The following is an 11,766-nucleotide window of genomic DNA, read 5'->3' as shown; positions in this document are numbered from 1 at the left end:
AATTACGCTAATTCTTTCAAAGCTCACTTCAAACCACCTTTTGATAAGGGTTGTCGTGACTTTAGGCATTTACAAATATTTATTTTGCTATTTTGTGAATTTCTGCATTGATTTCTGTTTGTGTCGCGTATGACATGATGATGAATATTATGACAGTATGGATGATTTTGATGCAGTTAAAATGCTTAGCAGCACTAACATATTGATGTTACATACAAGAATAGAGGAAATGTATTATGCGGCTTGGAGGAATTTTATAGATTGCTAGTAAACGCAAAAAAGATACCTCATGCCACATCAAACTTTATATTTTCAAATTACCAGAATTGTATATGTACTAATCAAAAATTTGACAGGTGGATACTATGGGCAAACAAATTTGTATGTTTCTAAATCTGAGAAATCCTGTACTTCATAGGTCATTCATTTCAACTGCAGTTGCTGAAGGTTATATCGACGATAACCTAAATAATATGTTAGAACGAGGATGAATTATTTTCGAAGTGATTAACAAGAATAACTACTGTACCATACAAAGTGATAACAATATTAGAAGTACAACTCCGCTCGTGGAGCAAAAAACATACTCATGATTGATCACGGATCAAGCTAGGGGCTTGGAGGGGCTATAGCCTAGGGCCCCAGGTCCAAGAGGGCCCCATAATTTGGAAAACATTCCGTATTTTTTGATGTGTTGATACCACAAATCTAGCATTTTGATATTAATGACCGATTTTTTTGCTGGTATCTTTTTGGCAACACTGTTTTTGACAGATCAGGCGTGAATCGTGTCTTGTGTCAGTGTCAAACTTACACTAATGGTGATTAAACCACTAACACGCAAACGTACAGTGGTGACCGAAGAAAATATTTCTATTGCTATATCCGCCATGACTAATGACCATGAAATGTCGATTCGCCGCCGTTCGCAGCAATTGGGACTCTGTTACTCCACTACATGGAAAATTTTGCGAAAGGATTTGGGTATAAACCCTTATAAGATACAATAGAGACAATTGAAACTTATTTGTAGGATTGATATTTTATGAGTTGTTAAACAAGAAAGAAATTGTGTTACAAAGAGTTGAAATTGTGTGTGTGTACGATATAAACGTAAGATAAGTAATAACCTGTCCAAGTTGATGTTTGTTGTTGTGATTGAATTCTTTATATTTTTGTTCGTCGTCGTTATGTTCGTCGGAGCTGTATTCGTTGTCCTTGTTTCCATTTTTCTTAGTAGGAATATCTATTTCCGTAGATCTGCAAATTCCACTATCCGTAGAACTCTCCACGAAATTTTTCGTCTTGAATAAAATTGAATTTTGTGAATCGTTGTGATGGTGGACTTTTTCGAATCCATATGATTTTCGACGATTATACCAGTCTTCATTTTTATTCGTCGGTATTAATTTGACACGGGATTCTAAACTACCAGTACCTATTCCAGGTTTTTTGTTGAGCAGTGTCTCCATCCCGTAGACATAGGATCGCACTCGAGAGTTTTCCACAATTGGCATTTCGCTTTGCGTTGTTAATGATGTTTCTTCTGTTACTATACCGTCATCGGGATCCTCATCCTTACCGTTTTCCTGAAAATAATGTTTCACTAAGTTTATACGCAAAACAGTAATTGGGTTCTGATACATATAGATATGACAATTATTATAAACACTGAGTAAATGAAAAAATCACCATCATTCTGATAACTGAGCTTACTCAGCAACCATACAGAATTTGGTTCTAAATTAGTCTATTTTCTGTACGAATACTTCATCATTTTATTACTCTATCATTCATAAAAATAAACTATGATCATCATAAGATTAATAAGATAATTAAGAGAACCATCAAATATAATAGAGAAACTGAAACTGTACTTGGATTGGAAGGAAATGTTATTACGAGATTTGCTACTCAAGTTTTGAGATATGGCAATATGTCAAATCTAACATGAAGTTTGATATTTTTAATGGTGAACGTACTCAGAATGAGTTGTATACGAGTGCTGTATGAGTTGTTTACAGATACTTGGTCAAATGAAACTAAATCTTGATCAATTTCGTGCGATGATTTGTAATAGTGTGCCAATTAACTGCGACATTTGGTGATGAAGCGCCATCTCGAGCCATCTTTTTTCTCTGGCGTTCTGAATTCAGTCGTGGCCGTATTACGCTACAGGATGAATTTCTTGAAGGTCGTCCAAGATCGGATATATTTGGGAGTGTATTAAGGGACGTTTGATTTTTAGTTCCAGAGCTCCACCAGTATTCTTACTGGCTTCAAGGAGGTTATATTTTCACTCCAACAAGTTCCGTTTTGTCATCCCCACAAAAATTACATTCAGTTTCTACTAGATTTGTGGAGAAGATAAGCAGTTTCTGGAACTAGCGGTATCAACTTTGTGGAGAGATCAAATCCGGAAAGGCAATTTCTCTTTTGGCTTTCTCCTTCTTTTGAATTTTTTTCTTATAGGAGCATTTTTTCACACCACCACAGTGGCGAGTTTAATGGATTCTTCATAACTATAAGACCAGGAACCCATATTATTACATAGAGTTTTCTTTGACATTCCCATATAAGCTTAGAATTGATAGCTCTGTGATTTGATGTCTATGTGATCATCAAAATAAAGTCAAATGTAACATTTCAAAACATTGTCAAGCATCTTTGGCATGTATATATGGCTGTAAGATACTCGAATAGAAGTCTAGTGATAACGAGTATTTGGTACCAACCCCAAATAATTGATTTCACTCAATTAAAATGAAAAAAAAAGTAATTTTGAAACTATTTTTTTGGTCCTTGGTATCTGATTATGTATTATTTAAATGACGCATATACAGATTTATATTTACCTTATAAATATCACTAGTTGGTGAACTAGTTTTCCTCAGACGTCCTTTAATTTCTTTAATAGACTCGACAGTAACAAAAGAATTTCTTTTTTGTTTTTTGGGAAGTTCCGTTTCTTGATCTTCACTCGTTTTATCACTACCAGAGCTTGAAATAGATTGTAAAATCTGATCTAACGCATCCAAATCCACACTATTATTTCTTAATGCCGTATTCAGTCTTCTTCCTTTTTCTATTTCTTCCCGAATTTTTCGTACACTTCCCGAATTATCAGGTAGATCTACAGGTTTACTATGAGTTTGCTTGTTTTCTTTTGGAAAATGCAATGATCTTCTAATCTTCGAAGACCTTCTCCAGTTTTGTAATTGTTCTAAATCTTCTAGATCGTTGACACTCTTATTGCCGTTAGTATCTTTTTCGGGTATTAAACTAATATCGTCGTTGCTGCTAGTTTTAGTTCGCACAAGGTTAGTGTGTCCATTAACATTATTATTACTGGTATTATCACTTTCTATTTCGCTAATTTCGACTCCGCCATCTCCGCTTTCTCTATCGGTTATGGATAAACGAGGAGATCGTCTGCCGAAGGCTTGTTTCACGGCAGACTCGTGTATTTGATGGCAAAGTCTGGATACTCGGTCGAGATTTGTTGCTGCTGTAATTCGAGCGCTGCGAAGTGAGGCATTGAGATCTATCGAAGGCTGGAGATTTTCTTTTGCCCGTTGTCGGGTAGGAGGACGTCTAGCTGCACTCCTGCCCACTGACGCTTTGGATTTCTGCGACGACAGATCCAGAGGATTCAACGTGAGCTGTAAAAGAGAGATCTATGAGTAAACGTTCTAGTAACATAAAATTTAAAAAAAATCATACTTTAACTAAATTTTAAAGGGGTCTTCTACGAAACACAAGCACCAATCAACATTTTTACTTGTGCTTTTAGTCGTTTCTAATCTTTAGGCTGCAAAAGTTGATGTAGAGACGCAACGACGATTAAAATAATTATTTGATAAAATTAACTTCAATTCAGATAAAATTGATAATAATTTTATATATCTTTCGAAGCAGATTGCATACTCTTCGTCAGGTGGAGACGTTTGGTCTCAATTGAAGTATGTAACTGGTTCTCAGATGCACCACAAGCTGTCTCTTTATTAATTGAATGAAACAAACATTATTAATATGAATTTTGGAAAATAATAGAAAAACAAAAACGAGGATGTTTAAGTAGGGTGTTCCGGGACTATTTGAAGGTCAGGAATGGTTCATGCCGAATGGTTAATAATCCGTAGATTTTACAGGGACAGCCTTGCACAATATAAATAAACAAAAATAAGTTTTTCATTCGATTTGTCAACAAAAAGATACTTTTTGCTTAACTCGTTAAAATTTATGAATTCTTTGTTGAAATGTTTTATTAATTACTTCTCCAAGAAATGCATGATTGCGTTTTTATACTATATAATAATAGTTTTTTCAATTAATAATTATAATTTATGATAATTTTCTTTGGCATGTATAACGATCTAAAAATCTACAATCTCCTAAACCATAGATTTTAACGAGTTAAACAAAAAGTGTCTTTTTGTTGAAAAATCGATTGAAAAATTAATTTTTGCTATCTTTGGATTTTATAGGTTGTATTTGTGAAAGTTACGGATTGTTAACCATTGAGCATGACCCGCCCCTGCGATTCTGATAGTAGAGTAGAATTATTATTTCCTTCAAACACACTACAAGAACATACGTAATCACCCATCAAAAATTCATAATGTTCGAGTGTATTATTTAGAAAATATACTTAAAAATAAGTTCTGATTGCGCAACTTTGAAGCCTTTAACTCACGAGGTCATATGAGAATTTTTTTTATGTCACAGCATTTATTTTCACGTCATCTACTCCCGAATTTTTTGCATCAAGTTCTGCATCACATGTAAAGTAGAGACACTATTTTTGAATTACGAGGTCTGGCTATTAAATAACGAGACAGCGCGTCTAGAGGGTGCCCCAGACGGGTGGGGTAAAAAACAAGTATTGCGTTGGGTATCTAGATATCTGTCTATGCACGTCCCAAAACACTTTTTTCCGTCACTATTATAGTATTTGTGCAGTGGCGGTTTGAAACGTGTTTTTTTCTCGTGCCGAAAACCATGTGTGACGAAAAACAGGATCAAACTGTCAACCAGACTTACTATTTTGGCAACACTGCGAGAACGAGTTCGTATAAAACCGATTTTGCACAATAATGCGCTATCTGTGAAGCAGTGCTCGAATACCCGTCGTACTTATCAGATTTGGCACCGTTCGACTTTTTTTGTTTCCGAAGATGAAATGTGCTTTGAAAGGTACCCGATTTGAGTCGATGGAAGCGGGAAAGTATGTATTTAATAGCCAAACCTCGTATATACATTTCTCGTACAGGCTGAGTTATTGGCAGCTCTTACTTATGGTCTAGGACCTGGTGGTGATTTAATAGTTGACGGTAATCTATGTGTGTTAGAGAGAGAAAGAGATTCGTTGATCTAAGTTTGGTAGGATAAGGAGGATTTTTGTAAAGAATGTGGTTTGTTTTTAATAGGCCCTGATATAGGAATAGGTCCTCTGCATGGCTGGTGTTGTGGTGGTTTCGTTGACTTGTGTTATCCTAACTATTTCTAACAGGATATTTTGGCCAAATGAAAACGAAGTAAAGCTTGTAAGCAAAATCGGCCCTTCTTGTTTTTTTTTTAATTATTGCTGTTATATTGGTATTGGTAAGAAAAATATCAATACATCTTATAAGAATCAATGCGAGAGTTTATACATCAAATATTGCCACTTAACTTAAATTCAACCTGAAGTGATTGAACGATAAATTTATTTCTTCAAGATATTGGTTTTCATATACATTTCTGACTAGTGCATTACAATAATTCATTGATGCAATATTTAATGAAAAGCGATGATTGATATGTTATAAAACGACGTAGTATTCTTCGTAGAGATGTTACAGTCAGCAAAATATGTTCTAGAAAGTGATAATTCATTCATTATTCCAATTTCAGTAATGTCAATTGATTGCTAGTAATTTCTTCAACTTAATATCTTATTTTATCATCATAAACTCTCCTCTTCCTTTATTCTTTTATCGCCTCTAAAACATGTTATTTTTTTCTTGCCGTATGTTATCAGCACTATTTACATTATCACCTCAATGGTACCAATATTTTTTGGTATGATTCGAGGTTTTATGCCTGTTATTAGTTTTTGGTGCAATTATCTGAATTTAGTATCCTTTCATGATCTTCTCTTTGTGTTATTTCATTTTATCTGTTTCTAAAAATCTTTTCTATTTTTCTCTTTTGCTTTTTGTACGATTTTTTGTTTTCATATCTACCCGTTTGTACCATTTTGGATTATGATATCTCTTTTACTTATTATTAAATTCTGCATGAACCATTTATCAATTTTCTCTTATTTGTTTTACGCGAAATTATTTTTTCATTCTCAATTCACATCATTCTGCTTTTATAATAGAGCTGTCGTATTTTGATTGTTTTATTTTATATGAGATTTTTCCACTATTATTATTTTGATAATTCACTAGCTGACAAAATTTTTGTAACAAATGCGATTTTTAAAATGGAAATACCCCTCCAATAATAGGAAAAATATTTATTAAGCCCTAAGACGTACCACTTTTCAATAGCTTAATTATCCCTGTTTACATTTGCAGGTAAGTAATTTGATAAAGGGGCGGTTAATATCGGTAAATTATATTTCTAATAAATATCATTCTATCACTATCTTATATACCCTGTAGATAACATTGAAATAGATTTTTCATATTTACAACAAACATATGAAAAGAGACAGCCTACTTAGATCTAATTTGTTATACATACATTATCAAAACACATTTCTTCTAACATTTTTCTTGGGAATATATAATAAGGAAGTAACTAACTGGTTTCTGTTGAAAAAATTTTCAATACAAAGCGAACAAGCTTTCAATGTTATGTGAAATCATATTAATTGCATAACAAACAATTATTGTATGTAAAAGAAACGGCACCTACGTATTATATCAGTCAATGTTTACGTATATCAGTTGAATTACATTGTAACAAACTAAAAATGAAATTAATCAGCTACATTATCATACATAAAAACATTCTAATTGAAGTGGCGGAGAGACCTAACTATTTATAAATATACTTATGTTATTATATTATAATGTGATGATTCTATTAATAAGGAACTATGTTGATAGTGGCAACTATTACAGTTCCCGTATCCACTAGAACTTTAATTTCCACATGCGGTTCGCTTCTTTTCGATTGTGATTTACTTCTATGCTAATGAAGTAGCTCTAACTATGCATAGCAAACCACCAGTGATCCCTGAGACAATTCTTGGTGTAGCGAACGCCTTTTCCTTACTATAGGAATCACGGATGATCTGGAACGTTGCTAGTGCTGACAGTAGAAAGAAATTGTGTGTACTGCATTGTCCCAACTATGAACGTAACAAACGCGTTTCCAATTTGAATATCACATTTTGAAGCCCGCCACGTAGCTAGTTGTATGTTTCTAAAAAAGTTAAGCTGTTAACGATACGGTAGTTTTAAAACTTCTTCATCAACTTAACATTTTCGAACAAATACGCATAGATCACATATATTTAGATAGATCACAACAATTTTAATTGTTCTAACTAAACTGACGTCGACTAGGGGTCTAAACCTGTCCTATGACACCTTCATAATAAATAAAAAAGACACAACCACACACAACAAAACGATAATGAATCATCAAGAAAAACTTTACAATATACAAGGTGTTTCAGAACGTTCGCATGCGAGTTATATCACTGCATTAAGCGAAAAAAATCGATTAAAAATCACCAAACAATCACATCTCTATAACGTATAGATTAATCGCAAATTAACAATAAGGTTTAGCCAATCAAAGCTTGTGGAAGTTCCTCCTTATCGAATTGCCAATAACTTGAAAAGTATTGAAAATTTTTTTCTCGAAATTAGGCAACCTCCACTAGTATGAGTGCGGAGTTCAAATTATTTTCACTTTTAAAGTTAAGGGTAAGATGAGACTAATTCCAAAATTTCATGCAAATCGGTTGACAGTAAAAAAATTCGGAGCAAAAACGCTTCAATCGTTTCACTAATGGTACCTGAACTTTCTCTCTAATGTAAATTCTATAAATGTGGACGATGACTCTTCAGTTATCGTTCCATAACGACTGTGAAAATATCTTTCTCAAATATTTATAATAGTAACACACTAACTGTTTTATTGAATAGGTCCTGTGATTTCAACTTCCTTTTACAATGACGCTGTTAAGTTTTCTCAGCAACAGAATGGAAAAACACACTGTTTCACTAAAAAGATAAAAATAAAATATAGTAAATAATAGTTCGGATCTTTCCATAATCAGCACATAAATTCGAATTTTATGTGCCAATAAAGGAGTTAACTAATTTTACCAAAATAAGAGCTGACAATACTTTTGGCACATCAGGTTGTAGTTTATTTTCACAAGAATTATTTTCTTTTTCTACTTTTCTAGAGCTCTCTAGTTTACATTTCCTTTGATTTTTTTACATTTTTTAAACTATTATCGGTTCTTTCCTACTTTATTAATTTGTCGTAGACTTTTCCTTTTTTCTCCTTACTTGTTCTAGCCAAGTTTTCCTGGATTTTCTTTTCCTATATCTTTTTGCTTCAGTGGCTTTTCTTAATATGCTTTATGGCATTCTCTTTATGTATCCGTATTAGATAAAACATCTGTAAACTATTTTTCCTCATGTTGGTTTCTGATTGAGCGTTTCTATAATTATTTCATTTCTAATTCTGTTCATCCTGTTATTTTCCTTAATTGTTTCATCGCATTATTTTCTGTGTCTCTTTGATCATTACCCAGGCTTTGCCTATTTCTTTTTTCCGAATAATGTCTTATTTACAGAATGGTATATTGATTGGTTTTTCTGTTTGTTTTCTCTATATCTACCGCCTGTGAAAATTACTTCCAGGTATTTAAATTTGGTTGCTTAAATGTATCAGCAAATATTATTACATCGTCTACATGTATTAAGGTCTATTTTCACCAGTTCTAAGTTTCTGTAGGCTACTCTTTGCTCCAGTTTATAAATATTCTATTTCATTATTTCAATCATACTATCCATAACTAGTATAAACAGAAGAAGACTGGACTGTCCCCTTGTTCCCGATCTTCTTTCGTCTAATTGAATCTTTCCATTACGTTTTCATATATTGCTTTCGTTATCTCTATTATTTTTTAGTACTCTATACCATTTTTCTATCTATTGAGTGGAATTCAGCGTTCAAAGCGATAAATGTAATTTTTAATTTCTTTCCCTGTTCTATTTTTCTTTTTATTGACTTCCTCGAAATGTATCTTGTTTTTTACCTTTCCTAAACGCATTTTTTTTCTCTTCCTTTTCCTCATCAATGTATTTCCTCAACTTTTTCTCTGTGAGTCTTGTATATACGGCACACCTTGCACCTCTACACAATTTACCGGTGCTGCATAATACCAAGCTTTCAAGATATCCCCGAAAGGAGCAGGTATTAAAACACAATTAAATAGTCCTCAGAGAACTAATGAACATAATGGACATACGTCATCATCCATTGAAAATTCATGTCCGAATGTATAATTTTTCCTGGAACACCCTGTATAGGTTTCCCTCATTAGGTCTATTCCTTTAAACGTAAGGGCATCAATTGATTCTCTTCCCAGCTTCTGAATCTTTTATTTATGTTCTTATGGCTTTAAATATTTCATCATTTTAGCTTTTATGTTGTCAGCTCCATAAATTTTTTTTATTTTGATTTTCTTATCACTTCTCCTACTCCCTCTTCCGTAATTTCCTCTCTTGTCCTCCTATTCAGATAGACATTTATTTTTTTCGAATCCAAAAAATTGATTCAAGAATTAGTTTAGAATAAAACAGGAAAATAATTGATTATTATTTTTTAGACGACGCCATCTGAAAGTTATTCGTTCTGTATTCATTGACATACCGAAAGTTACTTTTTGAGTGTTCCATGTAGTGAAAGTGACAATTCCGTACTGCAAAACACTTTCGGGATGCTCTGGAGTAGACAAATTTAACTTCCTTAAATTGACAGTTGACAGTTTCACTTCGATGATTTTGCATAACCTTAAATTTTTAATTTTCTGAAATTATTTGTTTTATCCGAAGTTTTGTCTAAATTAATGAATAACAATGAATGATGATGAAAAAGAAAACATCAGCGATGAAGAGATCTCACCGAAGAAAGTAATACGGCCATTCTTAATTCGTTGCCGGATAAATCTCGTGCAAGGTAAAATACAATACGAGCTCTTTATTAAGTGGTGCCACCAGCAAAATTATGAATAAAATGTGTATAATTCTCTATTATTTATCTTCTTTCCTCAGTGCAATTGAAAAAGTTTTGGATCTTACGCGTCGTCTAAATAATGTGTGTGTACGCCGCGGCTGAAATACTACTTTGTTGGACTGTCCAAACATGTGTGGCATTTGATATGAAGTATCAAAGGGCGATTATTCCATAGATAAATATATTTATTTTTGGGGCTACATCCAATTTTCATCGTGTCTTCTAAATGAGTGGAAAGGCGATTATTTTTCAAGAAGTTGTTGAAAATGAAGATTCACACAAACATGTCCATAAAGCCTTTAGAAGCGTATTGATGTGGAATGATCTGATTATAAAAACAACATTAAATGAAGTTGAAAATACAGAAGACTTTTGAGGCATTTGGTTGATTCTTGAGATTATTTTCTGTAGTTTTACTTGTGTTTTTATAGTATGAATGTAATAAATTCTGAGGAAAATTTATTATATGAAAAAAAGAAAGGCTTGTCTAAAATAAAAATGAATGCATTGTTAGTTACTCAGTAGTTTTTCTTTCATATTTCTTCATATAAATCGCGTTGTTTGATTTATGTTAAGCAACTAAATTATTAAAACGACATTCTGTCAGTATGTCCGATTAAAGTAAAATACCGATTCCCTTGTAAATGATTTTTATTCACTCAATTTATAGCACAAAACGAAAACAAATAAAAGCCAGTTCTTGATATAATAACATAATTTTTTACAACAATAACTTTGTGGCATCTCGTTAATATGACTTTTTTTATAAATAATTAGAAGATTATGCGACAACCAGCTTAATGGCCGAGATACACCATTTCGATCCGACTCCGGTCCGATTTTGCTTCAAAGAACGGATCGGTGCGGGATCGTAAGCGGTGAGCACACATGTTCTACACGCTTCCGAGTTCTTTCCGATTTCCAGCTCTGGCTCGATACATTCGTCAGTCTCGATTCAATTGAAATCGCGAAAGGTTCTGTGTGCAAAAAAATTGTAAGTATTGTAAAGTCTCGCCCGAATCTCTAGTATACTATTCAGTAAACATACCGCCTACAACAACATCGGATACAGCGACATATCGCTTACAACTTTATCGATTTTCTTCTACTATTACAACCGCTTCTGGTCCCAGTAGAAAACTTCAAGTGCTACAAATGATACAGAATAGTGAAAACAGCAAAGATACTAAAAGTCTTTGTGTTCTGGATGCAATTCTAATGATACAGGAAGTTTAGGAAAAGGTTACACAGACCACTATAGCCAACTGCTTTCGCCATGCAGGTTTCAAAGATCTCTCTCCATCACAAGCGAGGGACGACGATGGTATTCCGCTGGCAAAAATGATACAATCTACAGATCAAGATGATGATGATGAACTACTGCTACAGAACAAAGAGTTGCGATAGAGGTATTGGAATAGTGCCGCCGTGTGCGCATTAGCATCTGAGGAAGAAATTCTTGCAGAAGCTGAAAGTAACAATCGTAACACTGACGAACAAAACGAA

General features: G+C 33.4%; 1 protein-coding gene across 6 annotated transcripts in view; it reads right to left on the bottom strand.

Moving 5' to 3' along the window:
* LOC130446732 (uncharacterized) overlaps window positions 1-11,766 on the bottom strand; it is a 233,304-nt gene that overhangs the window by 37,235 nt on the left and 184,303 nt on the right. For all 6 annotated transcript variants that reach the window (XM_056783128.1, XM_056783129.1, XM_056783130.1 and 3 more), the window contains exons 4-5: window positions 2,856-3,662; window positions 1,131-1,589 (exon numbers count right to left, since the gene is read on the bottom strand). In XM_056783128.1, the coding sequence (XP_056639106.1) occupies window positions 1,131-1,589; window positions 2,856-3,662 (1,266 nt within the window). The remainder of the gene's footprint in view (window positions 1-1,130; window positions 1,590-2,855; window positions 3,663-11,766) is intronic.

The sequence above is a fragment of the Diorhabda sublineata genome, chromosome 7, assembly GCF_026230105.1.
Source record: "Diorhabda sublineata isolate icDioSubl1.1 chromosome 7, icDioSubl1.1, whole genome shotgun sequence".
In the NCBI taxonomy this organism is placed as follows: domain Eukaryota; kingdom Metazoa; phylum Arthropoda; class Insecta; order Coleoptera; family Chrysomelidae; genus Diorhabda; species Diorhabda sublineata.
The sequence above is the reverse complement of the archived record's forward strand: the minus strand, read 5'-3'. Positions and strand labels throughout refer to the sequence as shown.